General features: G+C 36.4%; 1 gene segment (V, D, J or C); it reads right to left on the bottom strand.

Moving 5' to 3' along the window:
- The window catches only part of LOC136407775 (T cell receptor gamma constant 1-like), a 62753-nt gene that overhangs the window by 20484 nt on the left and 16554 nt on the right, over positions 1-25715 (bottom strand). The window contains 1 exon segment of the C gene segment in view: positions 5628-5678. Coding sequence covers positions 5628-5678 — 51 coding nt within the window.

Genomic DNA, 25715 nt, shown 5'->3' with positions numbered 1-25715 from the left:
TTGAAAGTATGCTATTTCAAACGCACACATCTTTTATTACCATTTTTCTTTTATCAAATAAGTACTTATAACTACTTAATGTTTATATATTAATTTCAAACTTATGACATTTTAACTATATTTAATTGACTTTACATATTGACCATTTTCTATATGAATATTAACATTTTTTATAAATATGATCATGAAACCAAAACTTATTGGCTATAAATATTAGAACAAATAAATGTTGGTTTTAGAAACAATATCAGTTAATAAAAACAATAAAGATTCAAATCACATATCCAACATTAAAATAGAAAACACATGTTAATCTCTTTTTTCTTGCGAAGTAAGCTAACAGTGGTGGTAAGAAGAAATCAATACCTACAAATTCATTGTGTTATGAGTAATTACAAGCACTGCTAATTCTCTGGGGAATTTCTGCTCTGTCAAAATTATTGGCTGGAAACGACTCCTCATACTGTATACAATTTCCCTTTATATTTGAATTGGGGAACACCTATCCAGAAGTCATTATATGTTTGACAATGTGCAGGTTCTTCATTCACACCATTCAATTAATTCTCATACAATCCCTCTGGATAAGTACTCATCCCATTTTATGAATTAAGAAACTGAAGCCCAAGAATAATTGCACATGGATTCAGTAAATATCTCTAGAGATTAAAGCCTCTATGGTTTAAGCTTACATTGTATGTGACCAGAATAATAGAGTAAATAAAAAAGAGCTTTCTTTTCATTTTGTAATTGTCTCTTCAGATTAAGTTTCCAGTGACATCATGATGCAGATATCCAAAAATAGACACTCAGTAACTTAGAACATTGCTCTAAAGTAGATGTTTTAGGTGCGTGAGAACAGGCTGAATAAATTTTTTATGAAATGTGAAGGCAGAAAAATATCATTTGATATTTGTATTGATATAATCTGCACTGGTATTTCTCACCTGTTATTTATTGAGATACAATTTTTAACTTTGTAGCTCTAATCTAATTAAAAAACTTAATATTAAGAGTGAATAGGCCCTGGCTGGTTGGCTCAGTGGTAGAGCGTCAGCCTGGCATGCGGAAATCCCGGGTTCGATTCCCGGCCAGGGCACACAGGAGAGGCACCCATCTGCTTCTCCACCCCTCCCCCTCTCCTTCCTCTCTGTCTCCATTGGAGCAAAAGATGGCCCGGGCACTGGGGATGACTCCTTGGCCTCTGCCCCAGGTGCTAGAGTGGCTCTGGTTGCAACAGAGCAACACCCTGGATGGGCATTGCCCCCTGGTGGGCATGCCAGGTGGATCCTGGTCGGGCGCATGCGGGAGTCTATCTGACTGCCTCCCCGTTTCCAGCTTCAGAAAAATACAAAAAAAAAAAAAAAAGAGTGAATATTTGCATTTTACCTGTGTCACTATAAATTTATATATGCAAGTTGCAACACCCCTCTTTCACTTCGAGCTATTTCTAATTGTAAATGAAGATCATCTTATATTTAAGTTAATAGTGTTTGAGATAATGCTTTTTATAAACTAGTCATTTTTTGAAGCAAGTAATGATTAGTCTTGGAAATTGAAAGTATTTTGCAAATACTGTCCATTTTTTCTAAAGTGACATGTAGACTAGATGAGAATTAATATATCCAACCTTACTCTTGATTTCATAAAGAATCATATGGGTGGGTGGTAATCTGAATTCTGGAGAATTCAAATTTTTATCACTTCCAAATTTTTATCATGTCCTAACCTTTGCGGTAGGTAATTTCTGTATTTAATTTTATTTAATCCTCACAACATCCACTTGAGATGGTTGTTGCATGTATAGAATGAATGAATGAAAACATATCAAAATAGTAACAGTAATGTGTCAATATTAAATTTCATTTTAAAAAATTTACTTAAAAAGTTTTTTGCCTGACCAGTGCTGGCACAGTGGGTAGAGAGTCAACCTGGGATGCTGAAGACCTAGGTTTGAAATCCTAAAATTGCTAGATGAGCATGGGCTTGTCACAGGCTCACCATTTTGAGTGTGGGATTATCAACATTATCCCAAGGTCGATGGCTTGAGTCCAGGGTTACTGGCTTGAGCAAGGGGTCACTAGCTGGCTGAAGGCTCCAACCCATCTAGGCATGTATGAGAAGCAATCAATGAACAACTAAAGTGCTACATCTACAAGTTGATACTGTCTCATTTCTCTCTCTTATTGTCTGTCTTTATCTCTGTTTCTCCCTTTCTCTAAAAAAAAAAGTTTAATTACAGTTGACATAAAATATTATAATAGTTTCAGGTGTACAGCATAGTGATTAGACATTTATAGAACTTACAAAGTGATTATTGTGATAACGCTAGTAACCGCCTGGCACCATGTATACTTATTACAATACTATTGACTATATTCCTTATGCTGTACTTTACATCCCATAAAAACCTATAGAGAATTTTTGGTAAAAATTTATTTGTACTAATAAAGAACATGCCTGAAAATAAGATCTCAACAGACTCAGAAAAACACTCTTTTTATCCCATATATTTTGTATTTTTCAATTTATTTCAGAATAGGCATGTACTACCTTTATAATTTTAATAAAGCAATAAACAGTAAATCAAATATTTTTTGCTAAAGGACAATTATATAGAAAATGATAGACCCAGAATCAAATTCTATAATTTTCTCTGCTCTATACTTTCCTAAAAAACATTTTTAGGACCCTAATAAATTATATCTGTGTCACCATTATTTAATTTGATTGCTGTATTTACATTGAGTATATTAATAAAGTAGAAAAAGTGACCAGAAAATTGCTTTTTATTTTATGAATTCACTTCTTTATATGATCACAACTACTAAGAAAACCAGAATATATCACTTCTTTTTATTCAGTGCTTTATTAACTTTGTGAAAATTCTTTGAAAACTTTCATTTGAGTGGATCTCATAGGCTAGAACATTCTTGTAAAATGTTCTCCCTTATTCAGGCAAGATTCCATTTTAAGCATCCCCTGACCAAATGACAAATCGAGCAAGTTTTCTCATTGGTTCTTTTTGGTATCAAATAAATATAATATATAAATTACTTTTAAAAATATTTCAACATGAGAATACAATATGGACCTAATATCTCTACCCCATATGGACCCACCATCACTCTCCCCACTTAACTCTTGATCGATGTCCTCCATGCTTGGTCAAGAGCCAACTGCATCAAAAACCTGGATGGAGCCATTGACCTCTCTGAAAATCACCTGCCATGTGACCAAGCTGGGATTGAATCCAACAGTTCTGAGCCTGCAGAAGCACCTCGCCTGCAATAGCTGCGTTACTCGCCTCCCCTCCCTACTGTAACGGAAGAATTTAGAGAAAATTTACTGGTAACAATGGACTCTGTGCCAGGACCGAACACTTGAATCCTTCAGCCTTTTATCTCTCCACTAGCTGAAAAGCCTTTATAGGTCAATTTCTTTGTGCTTGTTTTGTAATCATGCCCATATTTCTTTAAAAGTTATATAAATATATAAATATTGACCCTGCTAACATTAAACAAAGACGAAACTCAGGCAAAATCACATGAGATCTGAATGTACTCAAGTCTGAAAAGCTGGCCCCTCTCGGCCTGAGCACCTGGGGTTATATGTCTTTCCCATCTTAACTCAGATTGCAGAATATGATTTCATCTAATCTCATCATTTTGCCTGAATCCTCTACCTCCCTTCTCCTCCTTTAAAGAGTTCTAATATACAAAGTAAGTTTCTCTCCTAGAGTGTAATTTAAAGTTAGTATTTCTATTTTCAAAGAGAAACAATATGAGGAATAATATATTTTAAGTATTTAATACATGTGTTTTGATATGTTTTACTGGTATTTTTTGTAGGTATTAAGGACTGGGTATATGCATTGATTCTAATGTAATTTCTTTCTAGAATCCAGTTCCCACTGATAGACCAGACAAGTTGTTACAGAGAATAAATTCTTAATGATGGTCTCTTAAGCTATTTATAGCTGAACGACTAGTCCTTTGGACTTCATATCCTTACAGTTTCCAGGGCATTGACCAAATGACAAATGTTCTTTATTAGCACATTCTGTGCTGTTTATCAGAGGATCTTATTTGGTTTGGTATATTTTCTGCTGTCCCATCATGAGTAGAAACAGCTCTGAGTTGTAATTCAGTTAGTGATGCAATTTAGTTTTTACCAATTACAATATTTCTAGCAAAGTTGATGCCAATATAGAAAGAAAATTGAGTGAAGTGGTGTCAAAATGACTTGTCATTTTATAGAAATACATTAAGAATCATATTTTGAGTATTTAATAAATGCATATTTCACACGACTTAGTTGACCATTCTGTGTAGAGAGAGGGGTGCCATGAATGGAAGCAGAAGCATTGTTTTCTCACCAGAGTAGTAATCCAAAGTACGAGCTATTACTAAGTAAGAAGTCAATTACAGAGTCCACCGTAGAGATCAGACTATAGAAGAGTGAGTACTCGGGGACAAAAACATGGTAATGTTTCTAGTAGGAATAGTTCAGACCATGCACTTCAGAATAGACAAGTCTTTATTGAATCCTAAACTTAGGATTCAACAGTAACTAGTCAGTTGACTTGAGGCAAACCACCACTCTAATCTAAGACCCAGTTTCCTTATGTATGAACTGGGAATAAGAGGCTCGCCTCTACAGGGCTACTGAGGAATGAGACACAGCACTGAAACTATTTAGCATGGGATCTGGCTCTCAGTAAATATTAACTAATATCTTCCTCTTTAATGGAATGATCAAGTTCTTCCACCAAACAAAAAATATATCTATTTTATAAGTAATGCTTCTTACATAAGTTTAGAAATTAAATAGCTCATGATCTCAAGACCTTTTGCCTCTACAGTGGCCACAGGCCAAAGCACATGGAGACAAACCAAGCCAGAATCTAGAACACTTATCTACTAAACCAGAAGCTTTGTGAGCGTTGGGACTATGTTCTTTAATCTGTATTCAGGACAGAAAGTGTCTTCTGTAAATGTTTACTAGAGAGCGAACTAACAAATGAGGATATAAAACCATGCAGACTCTTTTCATGGACTTTTGAGCTGAAATAGCTCATAAAGCTTATAGTTCCATTAACCTGGTGCTCTCCAGGTCAATATATATAATAAGACTGTGATAGCACATTGCGATGTTCTGTATCATTCAGTGTAAGAATCACGCTTTGCCATGCTGTTAGAGCTAAGCTCAAAACCAATAGTACAGTTCTACCTGATTATTGAGAAAACAGGGCACTGTTTTTCCTTCTCAAAATATAAAACAATTAACAGATAATTAATCAAATTATTTCTCAATGAAGTGAGCATCTGCAAGGAATATATTTTAAAGCAATAACTTATAGCAATGATTCACAGAGATAGTACTCAAAACATTTTAATTTCTAGCCTGAGTCTACCTTTTCTGTGTATGTGAATTCTAAGAACGGACTTTTAATCTGCTTACAGGCAGGGAAATAAATAAACCATTTACAAACTAGTTTTCTTTCCATATACAGTGTCTAGTAGCTGCAAAATTGCTATTCATTTAAAGTCAGATTGAGATTATACCAGATAGTTTTATCTAAATACCATCTACCAGTTTTTCAAAAATAGAAATAAGTTACTTACCAGGAGGAATTACTATGAGTTTAGTTCCTTCTGCAAATATCTTGATCCAGTCTGATCTAACACAATGGTTGCAGTTCCTACAAAAATCTCACCATATCCCAAACTACATGATGTGATCAACGTTGAGAAAAATGGCAATTTGTCTTCTTTGGAAGTTCTTAAATATAGATTTTGTAGCATCTGATATTTTATAAGTTTTCTTCAAATAAATTGATTGGATGTCTATTTTCCATGAAGGCAGAAATTATTGAAAGGGACTGCTGAAAAATGAAAAGAACAAGAGCAGGGGCCTGACCTGTGGTGGCGCAGTGGATAAAGCGTCGACCTGGAAATGCTGAGGTCGCTGGTTCAAAACCCTGGGCTTGCCTGGTCAAGGCACATATGGGAGTTGATGCTTCCAGCTCCTCCCCTGTCTCTCTCTCTCTCTGTCTCTCTCTCCCCCCTCTCTCTCCTCTCTAAAATGAATAAATAAAAAAAAAAAAAAAAAAAAAAAAAAAGAACAAGAGCAGGAAAAAAAGAGAACAAGCCCATGTTGATTGACTAAAAGTTGGGTTACTTTTTTTTAAAATTACCAGGAAAAGTACTCAGAAGATTGAGTTTTTATTTCCAGGTGTTCAATTGTGTGAAACTGCTCAGAGATCACGTCACAGGAAAGGCCCTTCTTTCTATTCTCACAAACACCAGGGCTGCTTCATCAGCACACTGGGAATGGATTTCTAAAAGGAGGAAGCTATTCAGTAACTGAACATGCTATTCTTACAACACGAATAGACTTGAGAAATGTGAGCAAAATCGTCCTCTTTATTTTTATTAATTTTAATGAGGTGACATTCATAAATCAGGGTACATATGTTCAAAGAAGACATCCCAGGTTATCTTGTCATTCAATTATGGTGCATACTCATCACCCAAAGTCAAATTGTCCTTCTTCACCTTCTATCTGTTTTTCTCCGTGCTCTTCCCCTCCCCCCACTCCCTCCCTCTTCTCCCCCCCCCTTTGGTAACCACCACACTCTTCTCCTTGTCTCTTAGTCTTTTTTTCATGCCCCCCACCTATGTATGGAATCATGCAGTTCTTAGTTTTTTCTGATTTACTTATTTCATTCCATATAATGCTATCAAGATTTATACATTTTGTTGTAAATGATCTGATGTCATTATTTCTTATGGCTGAGTAGTATTCCATAGTATATATGTACCACATCTTCTTTATCCAGTCATCTATTGAAGGGCTTTTTGGTTGTTTCCATGTCTTGGCCACTGTGAACAATGCTGCAATGAACATGGGGCTGCATGTGTTTTACTTACCAATGATTTTGAGTTTTAGGGTATATACACAGTACAGGGATTGCTGGGTCATATGGTAGTTCTATGTTTAGTTTTTTGAGTAACAACCGTACTTTCTTCCATAATGGTTGTATTACTTTACATTCCCACCAACAGTGTATGAGGGTTCCTTCTTCTCCACAGCCTCTCCAACACTTACTATTACCTGTCTTGTTGATAATAGCTAGTCGGACAGGTGTGAGGTGGTACATCATTGTAGTTTTGATTTTCATTTCTTTAATAGCTAATGAAGATGAACATCTTTTCATATATCTGTTGGCCATTTGTATTTCTTCCTGGGAGAAGTGTCTGTTCATGTCCTCTTCCCATGTTTTTATTGGATTGTTTGTTTGTTTGCTGTTGAGTTTCATAAGTTCTTTGTATATTTTGGATATTAGGCCCTTATCTGAGCTGTTGTTTGAAAATATCATCTCCCACTTAGTTGGCTGTCTGTTTTGTTGTCAGTTTCTCTTGCTGTGGAAAATCTTCTTAGTTTGATGTGGTCCCATTCATTTATCTTTGCCTTCACTTCTCTTGCCTTTGGAGTCAAATTCATAAAATGCTTTTTAAAACCAAGTTCCATGAGTTTAGTACCTATGTTTTTTTCTATGTACTTTATTGTTTCAGGTTTTATATTTAGGTCTTTAATCCATTTTGAATTAATTTTAGTACAAGAGTACAAACTGTACTCAATTTTCATTCTTTTGCATGTGGCTCTCCAGTTTTCCCAGCACCATTTGTTGAAGAGGCTTTCTTTTTCCATTGTGTGTTGTTGACCCCTTTATTAAAAATTATTTGACCATATATATGTGGTTTTATTTCTGGGCTATATTGTGATCCATTGGTCTGAGTGTCTATTTTTCTGCTAGTACCATGATGTTTTGATTGTCGTGGCTCTATAATATAATTTGAAGTCAGGTATTGTAATGCCCCCAGCTTCATTCTTTTTCCTTAGGATTGCTTTGGCTATTTGGGATTTTTTATAGTTCCATATAAATCTGATGATTTTTTGTTCCATTTCTTTAAAGTATGCCATTGGAATTTTTTTTTTTTTTTTTGTATTTTTCTGAAGCTGGAAACGGGGAGAGACAGTCAGACAGACTCCCGCATGCACCTGACCGGGATCCACCCAGCACGCCCACCAGGGAGCTACGCCCTGCCCACCAGGGGGCAATGCTCTGCCCCTCTGGGGCGTCACTCTGCCACAACCAGAGCCACTCTAACGCCTGGGGCAGAGGCCAAGGAGCCATCCCCAGTGCCCGGGCCATCTTTGCTCCAAAGGAGCCTCGCTGTGGGAGGGGAAGAGAAAGACAGAGAGGAAGGAGAGGGAGAGGGGTGGAGAGGCAGATGGACGCCTCTCCTGTGTGCCCTGGCCGGGAATCGAACCCGGGACCTCTGCACGCCAGGCCGACATTCTACCACTGAGCCAATCGGCCAGGGCTGCCATTGGAATTTTGATGGGAATGGCATTGAATTTGTATATTGCTTTGGGTAATATGGTCATTTTGATTATATTTATTCTTCCTATCCAAGAACGAGGAATATATTTTCATTTCATTGTATCTGTTTCAATTTCCCTTAACAATACTCTGTAATTTTCATTATATAGGTCCTTTACATTCTTTGTTATGTTTACTCCTAGATATTTTATTTTTTGTTGCAACCATGAAGGGGATTATTTTTTTGAGTTCATTTTCTAATGTTTTGTTGTTGGCATAATACAGAAAGGCTATGGACTTTTGTATATTAATTTTGTATCCTGCGACCTTACTGTATTGGTTTATTGTTTCTAATAATCTTTTTGTGGAGTCTTTGGGTTTTTTGATGTATAGGATCATATCATCTGCAAAAAGTGAAACTTTTACTTCTTCTTTTTCAATATGAATGCCTTTTATTTCCTTATCTTGTCTGATTGATCTGGCTAGAACTTCTAGCACCACGTTGAATAAGAGTGAAGAGACTGGACAATCCTGTCTTATTCCTGATTTAAGGGTGAAAGTCTTCTGTTTTATGCCATTTAATATGATGTTAGCTGATGGTTTATCAATAATGGCCTTTATCCTGTTGAGATATTTTCCTTCTATACCCATTTTGTTGAGTGTTTTAGACATAAAATTGTGTTGTATTTTATCGAATGCCTTTTCTGCATCTATTGATAAGATCGTGTGGTTTTTGTTCTTTGTTTTGTTGATATGGTGTATTGCATTAACCTTTTTACGGATATTTAACCATTCCTGAGATTCTAGGATGAATCCCACTTGATCATGATGTATTATATTTTTAATATGTTGTTGTATTCGATTTGCTAGTATTTTGTTTAGTATTTTAGCATCTGTATTCATTAGAGATATTAGTCTGTAGTTTTCTTTTTTTGTACCATCCTTGCCAGGTTTCAGTATGAGGGTTATGTTGTCCTCATAAAGTGTGTTTGGAAGTATTGCTTCTTCTTCAATTTTTTGAAAGACTTTGAGTAGAATAGGAACCAAGTCTTTATTGAATGTTTGATAGAATTCACTAGTATAGCCGTCTGGCCCTGGACTTTTATTTTATCCATTTCTTCTAGATTGTTGAATTTGGTGTCATACAGTTTTTTGTAGTATTCTACAATAATTCTTTGTATATCTATGATGTCTGTGGTGATTTCTCCTCTTTCATTTGGATTTTGTTTATATGAGTCCTTTCTCTTATTTCCTTGGTAAGTCTTGCCAAGGGTTTGTCAATTTTGTTGATCTTTTCAAAGAACCAGTTCCTTGTTTTATTAATTTTTTCTATAGTTTTTCTGTTCTCTATTTCATTTATTTCTACTCTGATTTTTATTATCTCCTTTCTTCGGCTGGTTTTGGGTTGTCTTTGTTCTTCTTTTTCTAGTTCCTTAAGGTGTGAAGTTAAGTGGTTTACTTGGGTTCTCTCTTGTTTGTGCATATAGACCTGAAGTGATATGAACTTCCCTCTTATTACTGATTTTGCTGCATCCCATAGATTCTGATATGTTGTATTGTCATTTTCATTTGTCTGAATGTATCTTTTGATCTCTGTGCTTATTTCTTCTTTGACCCACTCATTTTTTAAAGGTATGTTGTTTAGTTTCCACATTTTTGTAGGGTTTTTTTTACCTCTTTTTTGCAGTTGAATTCTAGTTTCAAGGCTTTATGATCAGTAAATATGCTTGGTACAATTTCAATTTTTCTGAATTTGCTAATGTTATTTTTGTGGCCCAACATATGGTCAATTCTTGAGAATGTTCCATGAACACTAAAGAAAAATGTGTACTCTGTCACTTAGGGAAATGTCCTGTAGATGTCTATCTTATCCAGTTGCTCTAATGCAGTGGTTCTCAACCTGTGGGTCGCGACCCTGGCGGGGGTCGAACAACCAAACACAGGGGTCGCTTAAAGCCATCGGAAAATACATATTTGTTATACAATACATTTTTAAATAAAATATGTATTTTCTGATGGCTTTAGGCGACCTGATGCCTTTAGGCTACCCCTGTGTTTTGGTCGTTCAATCCCCGCTGGGGTCGCGACCCACAAGTTGAGAACGGCTGCTCTAGTGTTTTGTTTAAGACCAATATTTCTTTATTGGTTTTCTGTCTAGATGAACGATCTAGAGCCGTCAGCAGTATATTGAGGTCTCCAAGTATGATTATATTTTTGTCAGTTTTTGTTTTTAGGTCAGTCAGTAGCTGTCTTATGTATTTTGGTGTTCCTTGGTTTGGTGCATATATATTAAGAAGTATTATGTCTTCTTGATTCAGTGTCCCCTTAATCATTATGAAATGACCATTTTTGTCTCTGATTACTTTTGCTGTCTTGTATTTACCATTGTTAGATATGAGTATTGCTACACCTGCTTTTTTTTTTGGATGTTATTTTCTTTGAGTATTGTTTTCCAGCCTTTCACTTTGAATTTGTTTTTATCCTTGTTGCTTAGATGTGTTTCTTGTAGGCAGCATACAGTTGGATTTTCTTTTTTAATCCATTCTGATACTCTGTGTCTTTCTATTGGTGAGTTCAATCCATTTATATTTAGTATAATTATTGACACTTGAGGGTTTTTTATTGCCATTTTATATATTGCTTTCTGTTAGTTTTGTATCTTGTTTGATTATTCTCTTTTGTTTTTCTATCATTTGTTTTTGTTTGGTTGTAATCCATGCTTCTTTCCTCTGTTACTTCCTTTTTCAAGTCATGTGTTTTTGTGGTGGTTTTTTCAGGGGTGAATACCATTAAGTAATAAAAATGATTTTTAGCATGTTCATTGTAGTATACTATCTTATGGGTGCTTCTGCACTCCATTGTCCTTTGCTACTGTTAATGTTCGTCCTCTCCCCTTTTTTTGTTTTTGTTGTCACAGTTTAAATTTGGTTTTATTGTGTTCTTGGTGGAGCTTTTAATTGTGGTTTTGTTTTGTTTTGTTCTTTGTATCTGGTTGGAAAACCCCCTTTAGTATTTCCTGAAGTGGGGGTTTTCTGATGATAAATTCCCTCATCTTTTCTGAATCCATTAATGTTTTTATTTCTCCTTCACACTTGAAGGATAGCTTTGATGGGTATAGTATTCTTGACTGGAAGTTCCTCTCTTTCAGAACTTTAAATATTGGGGTCCACTCTCTTTTAGCTTGTAGAGTTTCTGCTGAGAAATCTGATGATAATCTAATAGGCCTTCCTTTATATGTTGTAGTCTTCTTTTTCTGGCTGCCTTGAGAATTTTTTCTTTGTTGTTGGTTTATGTCAATTTCATTATGATGTGCCTTGGAGTAGGTTTTTGGGGGTTAAGAAAACTCAGTGTTCTGTTTGCTTCTTGAATTCAAGGCTTTAGTTCTTTCCACAGGCTTGGGAAATTCTTGTTTATGATTTGTTTGAATATGTTCTCTATTCCATTTTCTCTCTCTTCTCCTTCTGATATACATATTATTCTTATGTTACTCTTTTTTATGGAGTCAGACAATTCCTGTAGGGCTTTCTCATTTTTTTTTTAATTTGTGAGTTTCTCTCCTCTTCTCTCTGTTGTACCTTAAGTTTTATGTCTTCTATGTCACTAATCCTCTCTTCTATATGTTCTGTACTATTAGCTAAGCTTGTTACCTCGTTTTTCAATTTGTGAATTTTTTCATCTCTGTTTGATTTGTTTTCATAGTTTCAATTTCCTTGGTAATATATTTTTTGTGTTCATTGAGTTGTTTTTTGAGCTCCCTAAATTGCCTTTCTGTGTTTTCTTGTATATCACTGAGTATTTTTAAGATTTCTATTTTAAATTCTCTGTCATTTAACTCCAAGTTTTCTAATCTATTAAAATTTTTTTTATAGATTTTTCCTCATCTATCTGTGCTACATCTCTGTCTTTTGTATCCATGATATTCAATTTCCTTTTCCTTAATGGCATCTGAGGGTGGTTTTGTTAGTAACACTAATGAGAATTAGTAAAGAATAAAAAGTTAAAAAAGGACAATAAAAAATAATTTAAAATTATTATTATTTCTTTTCTTTCCTATCTTTGAGAAAATACTATGAAAACTGAAAATTATATTGTGCTAAATGGAACAAACACTACCTATAATGGAGGGCCAGAGTTGGGGAGAAGTGACAAGGGCAAAAACGAGGTAGGGACCCACAAAATGCAAAAAAGAATAAAATTGGAATCAAGAATAAAATAATTTGCTTGTAAATGATGGTCAAATGAGAGATATAGTAAAACAGATAAGAAGGAAACAAGAAAAAGAAAAGAAAATACTATTGTATTAAGTGGAACAAAAACTACATAGAATGGAGAGCCGGGGTTGGAGGGAATGCTAATGAGTTAAAAATTGAAGTAAAAAGCACACAAAATGCCACAAAGAAAAAATCTGAATCCAAAATAAAATAATTTGTTCATGAGTGAAGATTCAATGAAATGAAAGGTGAAAGAGAAAAGAAGAAACTAAGAGAGAGGGAGAAAAAAGAAGAAAAGAAAAAAAGGAGAGAGTTAAGGGTTTTGGAGTGTAACCCTCAGAGAGAAAGAAAAAAGAAAAGATAAAAATGGGAAATGTAACACCTATGGGTAATGTAGTTCAAGATGAACAGAAAAGAATAAGGCAAGCAGAGGATAAAAGGACCAAGGTGGAAAAAAAAATAAAGATAAGAAAATGAAAGAAAGAAAAAAAATGGAAAAAGTTGTAAAGACTGGATTATTCTTGATTTTGAGAGGTTATCTTCTTCCTTTTCCTTTCTTCTCCCTCTTCTTGGTCGGTGGCACTGTACCCCAGGCTCTACCTCTGGGTCATGCTTAGGCAGAGATTTGCAGTTGATGTGCCGCTATGATGATCTCATATACTAGGCCTCAGTCTCATTGGTAGTCGGGGCTTGTTAGCTTTTCTAAGCTCCAACAATAGGAGAGTCCATTTTCCCAGAGCCTCTCTCCTAGTCTCTCCTTTCTGAATTAGCAGCCTGGTGATCCAGCTATGAGGTTGCCCCTGCCACTGCCTGGAGAGTAAGAGGCTCAAAGAGCTGGCAAATCCCCACTCTATCCCCACTCAGCTCAGGGCTCTGGGTAAGGTTCTGTCAGTCAGAGCCACCAGTGTAATAAGGCAGGGCTGGGAACCAATTGCTCTCAATGTATCTTTCAATGAGCCTCCAGGCATGTCCAGTATGACTCAGTACTCTGTGGGACCACTCTCCCCAGGCTTTTTGCACTTTGTAACCTGTATTGGCTGGCAGGAAGATGCCCTAGTCACTGCCTGCAGAACAGGAGGTCTTAAAAGCTGAAAAGTCCCTCCTTTTAGTGCACAGCCCTGAGTATGAAAGCTCTGCCAATCAAAGCCACTAGCTTAAGCAGGTAGGGGGGCATGTTGACTTCTGTTCAGGCTTCTTTCTAAGATTCCCTGGGTATATCTAGTTATATTTTCCTTAGCGCTGCATGGGATTGCTCTCTGCAGGCTTCTTACTTGTTAAAAAGCCTACAGCCTAGCCTGTACAACTTCTGCAGAGTTCTCTGAGGTCTATTCCATAGGAATGTGTTTTTCACCCTGTATCGGCTGGCAGAAAATTGCCCCAGCCACTATGTGAAGAGCAAGAGGCACTAAAAAATATCACGTCTCTTGTCTTAGATCACTGACGTGAGAAAAAAGACCTTTTCAGCCAGAGCCACTGCTGGAATAAGCCAGTTGGGCAGTGAGAAGACTGTGGGTTAAGCTAATTTCAGCGATTAGATCCACGGATCTGCTCCAGTGACTGTTTGCAAGCTGCCCCTCACTCTAGCACTTCCATATTTTTTCTTCCCTGGGATGTTCTTTGTTAGCCTGAATGGCTGGTGGAGGCGCCCCGCCCACTCAGAGAGATCCGGGAGGTAGGGAAGTATGCTTTTGCGCACTCCCCGAGCACTGTTTTTCGGAGAGAAGGGATTACACCGAGACTCTGGTCGCAGCCCATGCAGAAGTCTCTGACCCTGCCCCTCTGTCCGGGAACATGGGCGCCCAAGCCCGGATGCTAGGAGCAACCATTCGCTCACTGCCCGCGCACGCCAACCAGGATATTGGCGGTAATGAAGGCCACTGCTCACCCACCTTTGCTGGGGTCCAGCTCTGGCGTTAGCTCACGTGGGCTGAGCCACCGCAGGCACACTCTTTCCTCGGTTTGAACACTCTTGCCGCAGCCGGTTCCCTCCATGCCCCCAGCCCTCACTTTCTCTTAGTTCCAAGTGAAAGCAGCCCTTGCTCAGGTTAGTGAGGAAGGTGGAGTATTCCATTCTCCATCTTATTTCCTTCAGGGTTGATTATATACAGTGTGTCTGTAAATTCATGGTGCACTTTTGACCGGTCACAGGAAAGCATCAAAAGATGATAGAAATGTGAAATCTGCACCAAATAAAAAGAAAACCCTCCCAGTTTCTGTAGGATGATGTGGCAGCGTGTGCGCATGCGCAGATGATGACGTAACACCGTGTATACAGCATAGCAGCCCATGGCCATGCCAGTTGAGATGTGGATGGTACAGAGGAAAGTTCAGTGTGCTCTGTGGCTCGCTGAATTCAAATTTGTGACCAAAGTGCAACGTGATTATTGGCATGTTTATAACGAAGCACCACCACGTAGGAATAACATTACTCGGTGGAATGAGCAGTTGAAGGAAACCGGCAGTTTGGTGGAAAAACCCTGTTCTGGTAGGCCATCAGTCAGTGACGAGTCTGTAGAGGCTATATGAAATAGCTACGTAAGGAGCCCTGAAATATCTGTGCATGCGTGTGCTCGACAATTACACCTAAGCAAGACTACAGTCTTTTGTTGCTTTCCTGTGACCAGTCAAAAGTGCACCATGACTTTACAGACACACTGTATTTAGCCAAGTTTTCGCCCAATCATACCTTCAGACGCTCATGGGATCGTTTTCCTGTGTCTCTAGTTGTAGAACTTGTTGAAATTTTGGGGAGAGGAATCGGGAGCACTCCTTACGGCACTATTTCTCTGATGTCACCTCCAAATTGTCCACTCTTTAAGCTACAGTATTCATTCAGCAACATGGTTCTTTACCTGGAATTGCAAAATGGGATAATGATTTCTGTTATGACATTACTTTTCCTGGAATAGAAGAAAAAATTATAAAATTCCATCTCCTACAAAATAACAGATTTCTTATTTAAACTGAAATTTATAAACAAAACCCAGTTCTATGATATGTTGAAAGAAGACTCCTCTTGCAAGTTCTGTGATCTCTTGCTCTTTCTTGGATCAGGGGAAAGAAATGGTCAGCAGCAGCTGAGAGCTTTCCTGAGTACAGGTGAGTTGTCCATCGGCCCAGACCCAAAGAGCAGACGCCTGATGACGCCATGTGCACGTCAGATCCGGGTTTCACCCATGTTCCATGAACAAGCATTGCCTCTGGCCTTGAGAATGAAGCTGTGAGGTGAGCATGGTGGCCAGCTGTCCATTCACAGTAGAACAAAGCATCCAACACAATGGGAGAGAATGTGAGGTTTAGATAAAAACTAAAGGTGTTTTAACTGAGCAATTCAAGTTATTACTACTTTGAGCTGTCAAATACCTTTTGTACCTCTTGTAGACGGTACCCACTCAATTCCCTTGGAAAAGTTTTTCTTCTTTTTTTCCTATCTGAGACCATGAGCAAAATTATTTGGAGCTTTAGGAGTTATCTGTATTTCATGATCTATGAAGAATTTAAGTGATAAAATACAAATGAGTAAGTAAAGAGTTACCAAATCTTTTATTAAATTAACAAGAAAATTTGAGAACTATATGAAGGAAAAAGGACAAGATGTCTGTTGGCTCAGTGGTATAGAGAAGCCCAGTGTGTGGATGTCTCTGTTCAATTCCTGTTCAGGGCACACAGGAGAAGTGAACATCTGCTTCTCCACCCTTCCTCCTCCACACTTTCTCCCTCTTTCTCCCTTCCCTCCTCCACAGCCATGTTTCAATTGACTACAAGAAGTTGGCCTCAGCTCTAAGGATGGCTCCATAACCTATCTGCTCAGGTGCTAAAAATAGCTCAGTTGCCAAGCACAGAACAACTAACACCCCAGGTGGCAGACCATGGCCCCATAGGGGCTTGTCTGGTGGATCCCAATTTGAGGCATGTAAGATTCTGTCGCATTGCCTCTCCTTCTCTCACTTAATTAAAACAATTGAAAAAAAAAGTAAAAGATTTTACTAAAAGCCATAAAATAACACCTGAATAAATGATAGATACGCTATTTTAATGAAGAAAAAGCCCCATATCATGAATAAGCTAATCCTTCCTCTATTCCTATATAAATTGATTACAAAGCCAATCAGAATTATGACAATATTTTATTTTTTGTTCTATGATGTTTGGTTAAGGGTAGGCAAGATAACTTGATTTTAAATGCTAATATAGAGAATAAATATGATGTAATTAAAAAATAATTTAAAAAAAATATTAGTGAAGACAGTGGTATAGTAGATCTTAACACTTGTTACAAAGTTACTGATATAACATGATAAAGTTGTAAGAATGATGAAATAAAATAAAGCAGAAACCCCACAGAAATTGCTTTAAATATATGTAAATCATAAAACATGATATATACTACTGACAAAAATTAGGGAATATTTCAAAATTAATATGAAGCAATAAAAAAAGAAGTATTTGATTTTTTTATTGAACAAGAACATCAGAAAAGCAAACGACAAATCAAAGATAGTTGTTTGATTATGCAAATGAAGTGCAAAACCAACTTTTATTTCATTGTTGAAAATGCACTAAACAAAAGGCTGAAAGTACTGTAGTATCGCTTCATATTCCTTTTGAAATATCCCCTAAGTTTTGTGAGCAGTGGTAGAATTTTTAAATTATATTAACATGTTAGATTATTTAAAAACTGACTGCACTATTGATGATCTGCTGTGAAAATAGACATAGCTCTCTACCTCATACCATATATAATAAGTTCCAAGTGGATTAAAATTTAAATTAAGAAGCTGCTAGACATGTGAGCGAGGAACACAGAGACTTATTGTGTCCATTGTTAGAGGAGCTTAGAATGGAAAGGGGAGAAGAGACACTTTTACTTAATACTTAATTTTTAAGAAAGAGTAATTTAGAGAATTTTTACTTGTAGTATTTTCAAATAAACATTCTTTAAAAACAAAAAGTGATGAGGACATAAAGTGACATCAGATTTGTGCTTTAGAAAGATATTTATGAACAGAAAAGTATGTTGGTCAAGGTGTATTTCAAAGATGTGTACCATAAGCCACTAAGGTGAATCCAAGGATTCATGTTATTGTAGTGACAGTGAAGATGGACAGAAGGGCTGATCAAGATTAATGTGACATTAATATAAAATTGAGTAAAATTCACATGAGATAAATCAAATTATTATTAAGGAAGTTGAATGTAAAAGAAAATACATTTTATGATCAGGAATGTCAGGGTCAAATTCCAGCTTTTCTACTCCTGATGTTATATCCTTAAACCCTTCTTAAAGCCTCAGTTTCCTCATCTTTAAGGTGGTGATGATAATATCTGTTTCTCAGGACTTTTGTACAATGTGCGTTAAACAGTTGATGAAAAAGTTCAACACACGGAGTTCACTTTCTTAGAAAGAATAAAAAATCTTAGTCTTGTGTACAAAAATCAATAATTTCGCTTCTACTTCTGCTTCATATAACACAAACACATACACACAGGCACATACAACTCACTCATCATATTTTGAGGTAGCTGGCTGAGGGAACTAAAATTCAACTTCAAACACATTAGGGAATTAATAAATATATAAATAATAAGCAAGTCAAGTTACGTAAACCACAAGTTTCAGGTGAATTGCTTGAGGTTTTGCATAAGTATTTCAGGTTTGATGATGATTTCTAGCTGACTAACTTGAACCAAATTTGGTAGACTATCAAAAGCTACAAATATATCTCTTATGTTTCATTTTAGAATGTGGTTACCATCTTAAAACAAAATAATAAATTATGCAGTTTTTCCACATTGGTTTATCTTCTAGAAATTTTGATGGCTTTTAATTAAATCATGAGTAAGTTACAGAAACTTCTGTAACAAAGATTACCAGAATTATGTCTTAAGACAAAATAGACATATTATTCAACATGTGCATGAAATGAAATCACATACTATATGTGAACCACTAAGGTAATGTTGATATCATCCATCACTGAGATGATATCAGGTATATTTCTGTATAGTACAGTAGATCATTGGAAAGTACTGTATTTATTGTTTATCAAAATTCAGGGCAGTGTTTGGCCAAGGCCAGGTAATTTCACTTTCAAGCAGGTTCTTTCCTTCAGCAACTTTATCATCTATCTTTATTCTGAACTTGTTGATCTTCTATTCTCTAAGGCAGTGATAGTCAATCTGGTTCCTACCGTGCACTAGTGGGCGTTCCAGCTTTCATGGTGGGCAGTAGCGGAGCAACCAAAGTATAAATAAAAAGATAGGTTTAACTATAGTAAGTTGTTTTATAAAGATTTATTCTGCCAAAGTTAGCGAAAATCCGACATAAAGTACTTGGTAAGTAATTATTATTATATTCTTTAACTTGTTATAACTCTGCTTTATAAATGTTATAAAGTTACTTCCCTACTTTATAAATCACCATTACTGTGGAACCTGTGGGCAGTTAGAAAATTTTACTACTAACAGAGATACAAAAGTGGGCGGTAAGTATAAAAAGGTTGACTACCTCTGCTCTAAGGGCTTCTTTGCACTTTGAGAACTTCACCTGGCACTATGTGGAATTTGGATATTTATTAGTTTATACAACACCCATAAGAAACCATGTTTGGTGAAGAACTTGTTTCTGTTTTTGCAAACAACACATGTTTGTCTGTCTGAACTGTTATGCATGAAAAGCACTTGCATGTGAAAATATCTCTCTTGGGGAAGAAACACTGTACCTGAGCTTCATATCCTCTATCCTTTTCTTTCTCCTTGGTCTAAGATCACAAGCCATGGCTATGTGTTCTAGAAGTGAAGGGAAGAGAGATTCTTAAATGTGGGGTCTGTGATGAATTACACACCATCCATGTATACTTATTCAGATGTACCTACACAGTACAGTGGCTATTATTGTTATTAAAAAACAAAGGAGGAAACTCAAAGATTTGAGTTCAAGTTGCCAAAATCCCAAACTTTATTCTTTCAATTACTTTATACTTCTTGGGTAGAGTTAAAAAGATGTGTGTGGCAGGAACAGTTACTAGGTCTATTCCAGGTCTATGTAATTTAGAAGATCTATGTCTTAAGTGATTAAATATAAGATATTTGGTGTTGTTTCTTGATAATTACAAAGTATCACCTTAAGTAAAAAGTAGGTGAAATGATTTTCACTACAAATAAGTAATGGGTAATCAATGCAAGCACCTAGAGAAGAAGCTGTAAGGACTGGGTTTAATTTAATTGGAATATTCAAATAAATTGTACAATTTAGCTCTTTTCGCCTATCCTTGAATTACATTAGGAGATTAAATATTCATGAGAACATTTGTACCATACAATTCAAATTATACATATTATTTGGATTAACTGGTTATTTCTGTCATAAGCATGCTGATTACCTGAACACGTCAGCTAGAAAAACAAAAAGGAGTTTCTAAACATGCATTAAGTTAGAGAAAGAAGAGCAGGAGCTCTCTGAGTCGGATCTAAGAGTTTTGGTTGGAGGTTCTGTCTGGTCAGCCAATGCTACTCTCAAGTGGTGCCACAATGAGGTTGACTGGGGTTGTGGTTTACTTTCTGGCCAATGAAACTACAGTTTCCAAGGTCTCCTGTCTCTTTCTTCAGTTCTCATGTCATGAAAAATGCCTAAAAAATGTTAAGGAATAAATTTGTCCAGTAGACAAAGATATGTCCCAGCCTTGTGCAGGTTTATTTCTGCCACTGAAGGAAGAAAAGTAGTGGCCTTGGGGGAGATGTGTGAACCAAGACATTTCTGTCTGTGGGGGAAAGGGAATGGCAATTAATCAGAGAGACACAGGCATTGTGTGATTGGGAAGAGCTGGCATACATAAACAAATTTAATGCTACCATTGAATTGGTGCTTACATGGCCTTTCATCCACAGTATCTCATGAGGTATTTATTGCTGTTCCATTTTCAGATTGGAAAAGAGGTTCAAGAAGTTATATAACTCACCCAAAGTCACAGGTATTACATGGCACAGCCTGAATTAAAACTTGGCCTTTGTTTCTTCTCCACATGCTAAAATGGAAATGACTTTTAACTACTCCAACATGTGTGAACTTGTTTATTTATTTTTAATCTCTTTCATACTGTGAGAGATGGAGAGTACATAGTGGGGTTAGGGGAGGAGACCAGGAGGTAACTTTGATGGCCTTTTTTTATATGAGAATCTGTAGTGGTTAATAAAGTACAACAACTATCAGAGAAATGCAAATCAAAACTTCAAGGAGATAACTTCTCACACCTGTTAGGTTGGCTGTTATCACCAAGACAGGTAATAACAAGTGTTGGAGTGGCTGTGGAGAAAAAGGAACCCTCATTCACTGCTGGTAGGAATGTAAACAGGTACAGCAATTACAGAAGACAGTATGATGGTTCCTCAAAAAATTAAGAATACAAATACCATATGACCCAACAATCCCTCTACTTGGTACCAACCTGAAGACTCAAAAAATTAGTATGCAAAGACACATGTACTCCTGTTTTCATTGCAGTGGTGTTCAAGGTGGCCAAGACATGAAAACAACCAAAATGTCCCTCAAAAGATTGGATAAAGAAGATGTTATACGTATATACAAGGGAATATTACTCAGCCATAAAACATGATGAGATATTGCTATTTACAACAACATGAATGGATCTTGAGAAAATTATGCTAAGTGAAATAAGTAAATCAGAAAAAGCTAAGAACTATGTATTTTCTCACATATTTGGGATACAAAACTGAGACTCGTGGACATAGATAAAAGTGAAGTGGTTACCAGAAAGAGAGTGGAAGGAGGGCAATAAAGAGCGGCAAATAAACAGTGACATCAAATGATTTGACTTTGGGTGATGGGCATGCAACGCAATCAATAGTTCAAATGCTATAGAGATGTTTACCTGAAACCTATGTTTTTTACAGACCAAAGTCACCCCATTAAATTTATTCTTAATTAAAAAAAAACACAGCCAGAGACCACAGACAACTATGATTCTTAGAGGGGATGGATAGTGGGGCAAGGGGGCCAATAAAAGGGTGAAGGGAAGATAAATGGTGAGGGAAAGACCTTGGGGGTGAATGCAGGATGCAAAATACAGATGATGTGTTGTTGTAGAATTTTACATTTAAAATCTGTATAATTTTATCAGTCAATATCAGCCTAATACATTCAATAAAAATAAAAATGAAGTCTTTTCCTATCCTATCCCGTAAAATTTGTAACTTAAGCTCCCTTAACAACACATCCTCATGTCTGTACCTATGTGAATACTCACTCTCCAGTTAAATCATTCTAAAATGCACCATGTTGTTTTTTTTTCTATAAAAATAAATGCCAGAAGAAAGTTTTTCATTCTTTTCCAAACAACACGCACTTACTTGATTTAGTGAGACTCAGTTTCCACAAGTATGCAATATATCAACTTCTTTTAGCTTCAACTATGGACCCTGTGCCAACTTCTGAAGTAATGGAGTTCTCCCAGTTGGTATCTAATTTTATATAACATCTTAATTTCACATCTGAACCACTTCAGATTTTTTAGAGCAGTATTTAAAACTACACCTTGAATTTAGAAGAAAAAGAGCAGTATTTCCAAAACTTCTATTAAAATTATGATTTTCATATACATTTATATATATATTTTTTTAAGATTTTATTTATCCATTTTTATTGGAGAGAGAGAGAGAGGAAAGTGATAGAGAGAACAGGGGGAGGAGCAGGAAGCATCAACTCCCATATGTGCCTTGACTAGGCAAGCCCAGGGTTTTGAACCAGCAACCTCAGCATTCCAGGTCGACGCTTTATCCACTGCGCCACCACAGGTCAGGCCATTTATATTAATCTATTGAGTAAAGGCTTTGCATAGAATTTTGTTTCACTTTAGAAAAGGTTCACCAAAACTACATTTTATTTTGGAATTTCATTTAAAGTTTAAACATGACTATTAATTACACCATATTTTAAATACACCACATTTTGACCATGAGTGTTTCACTAAAATTTGCATCTACTCTATAAGACTTCTGAGCATTTTAGAGCTCCATCGTTTTCTCTGTTTACCTATGCTGAATAAAATGCGTAGATAATTTAATTAATGATCAAAGCTATGGTTCTAGAGTTTCTTGTGGATATAATGTCAAAATATATAACAAAATATTTTAAAAGGCAGATCATATGAATACTGAAATGTTACTTGATTATGTTTATTATTTATCTAATAATTAAAATTAAAAAATGTTAAAACTATTTTCTATTTGATTTCTAATTAAAACCCAAATTCCTTACCATGTTCCCTTTGGAATAGCTTGGAAGTAAATAATTCAATAGGAAATTTTGTTTTTTGTGACAGAGACAGAGAGAGTCAGAGAGAGAGACAGGGACAGACAACAGGGTTTTTTATGGTCAAAAATGTTTTCATCTTGGCCCTGGCCGGTAGGCTCAGTGGTAGAGTGTCAGCCTGGCGTGCAGGAGTCCCGGGTTCGATTCCCGGCCAGGGCACACAGGAGAAGTGCCCATCTCCCCCTCTCCTTCCTCTCTGTCTCTCTCTTCCCCTCCCGCAGCCAAGGCTCCATTGGAGCAAAGTTGGCCCGGGCACTGAGGATGGCTCTGTGGCCTCTGCCTCAGGTGCTAGAATGGCTCTGGTTGCAACAGAGCGATGCCCCAGATGGGCAGAGCATCACCCCCTGATGGGCGTGCCAAGTGGATCCCGGTCAGGCACATGCGGGAGTGTGTCTGAGTGCCTCCCTGTTTCCAGCTTCGCAAAAATACAAAAAAAATGTTTTCATCTTGTATAGAATTGAAACCAAGTTAAAATATTAGTGAAGTTTTCAATATCTTCATATAAAGTCATTTGCATAATCAAATAATGCATCTGAATTAAATTAGCTGAGTCATTTATATTTATTAAGATGCAGCAGTATGAATTTTATATAAATTTACCAAAGTTTATATAAATTCAACTACATTTTAATTAAAAATACAATATTTCAAAGCTCCATATTGATATTAAGTATTCTCTATTTTTTCTTATTGTTTTTCTTCTATCACATACATAGTTAAAGCTATATTATGTTTATATATAAATTTCAAACTCATGACATTTCTAACTATATTTAATCGACTTTACATATTGACTATTTTCTATATGAATTTAAACTTTTTTGATTAATATGAGCATGAAGCCAAAACTATTGGCTATAAATTTTAGAACCAATAAATGTTGGTTTTAAAAATAATATCAATTAAAAAATTAAAATTTAAAGCACATAGGCCAACAATAAAAATTAACATCAAACACTTGAAGCTAATTTTTCTTCCCAAGTGAGGAAAAAGTAGTGATAAGAAGAAACAAATGCCTACAAATTTATTGTTCTATGAGTAGTTACAAACACTGCTAATTCTCTGGAGAATTTTTGCTCTGTCAACATTATTGGCTGCAAACGAGTCCTCATGCTGGATACAATTCCCCTTTACATTTGAATTGGGGGAACACTTATCCAGCAGCTATTATATGTTAGACAATGTGCAGGTACATTATTCACACCACTCTGGATACATACTCATCCCATTTTATGAATTAAGAAACTGAAGGAGAGAATAATTGCACAGGTCACATAAGCAGTAAGCGGTGGAGCTGCAGCTTAATGTCATCCTGACTGCAAAGCCCAGGCTCTGTCACAACACCCTTCCACCATCAGAAAAGGGCATGTTAACTCATAAAACTGACTGACAATAATAAATTGTGTCCTTGGGCCAAAGATGTCCATGATAATTGCTTGCATTCTACATGAGCATTTTGTATAAGTCCACATGTACACAAACAACAAATCCTGTTATGATATTTGCACTTTGTCTATGAGTGCCTTTAAGAATTTGGTTTACAATCTCTCCTAAGATTTCTACATCTAATCTCCAATCACATTTCTGTTTTATCCAAATACCCTTACTGTTATTTCAATTTAGTTCCCTCTATCACCTTGAAAAATGGCATTCTTCTGATACCTACCTGTGACAATAAGTTTTGTTCCATCACCAAAGAATTTTCTTTTATGTTCCCACAGTGATTCAACCAGTATCTAAAACTGTAGACTAATTCAGCTTCTCTGAGTTTTTCAAATGCTAGTGGAACTATGACAGCCTGCAATTCAAGAGATCAGGGTTCTGGTTCTAGTTCATTTTGCTCATAACAAGTCCTGTGGCTGAGTAAATGCAGTAAATTAGAGTTCAGTGCTATATTGACCTGTAGACATTGATGTTAGTGTAAATCAATTCAGCATCACTACTAGTGCCAAAGTGAGATCAAAATGAAACAAGATTTGATTAAAATTTGACTAAAACTGCTATAGACCTAAAAGATTATAATAATTATTAGCCATTTGTGATGATTTTGATCTCCAGTGTGACATTCTAACCACCTGAGACCTTACTAATAATAAAGGTGGAGGGGGGTGAGGATGTACAATTTGACACCTGAAACCTGTATAGTTTTGTTAACCACTGTGACCCCAAAATATTCAACTTAGAAATCCAATAGGAATTCAGTGCTTTGGGTTGCAGCTAAATCCTTGGCTGTACATTCCTCTTTGCTCTAATATGTCTGAAATTCTCTAAGCCACCATCATGAGAAATGAGCTCTTCACACAATTAGCAACCAATCATTTGTCTTGCCTTATCTGAATTTCCAGTGTAAAGAAAATCAAAGGGGAACTTGGCTAACGCCTAATAATAAGTAATCAGTGTGTGGAGCTGCTTCACTTGTATAGCCCAAAACAAGTAACCCTTTCCCCAATTATCGAACAGCACAATCATTTTCATTTCAGCTTCCAATCAGAACTTTCAGCCTCAAACTGATATCTTTCCAGCACCTGTTGAAAGTTCAGCTTGAAGCCCCTGGCTGTGTGTCTTCTGTCAGTGAAGGCAGCATGACAAGAGAATGGCAGGATGCTGTCCCCCAAACCCTCCTATTGTCATTTTAGATCACTAAATTATTGCCTGCCTGACCACAGCTTCTGTGGGTCACGCTCTGTGGATGACATCAGATGCTGTAATGCCCATAGCATTGATCCAGTGGAGTGTAAATGGGTTTGTTTAGGACCATTCACTCCATGTTATTCATGGACATTGA

This window comes from Saccopteryx leptura, chromosome 6, assembly GCF_036850995.1.
Source record: "Saccopteryx leptura isolate mSacLep1 chromosome 6, mSacLep1_pri_phased_curated, whole genome shotgun sequence".
In the NCBI taxonomy this organism is placed as follows: domain Eukaryota; kingdom Metazoa; phylum Chordata; class Mammalia; order Chiroptera; family Emballonuridae; genus Saccopteryx; species Saccopteryx leptura.
This window is presented reverse-complemented; position numbering and strand designations above follow the sequence as displayed.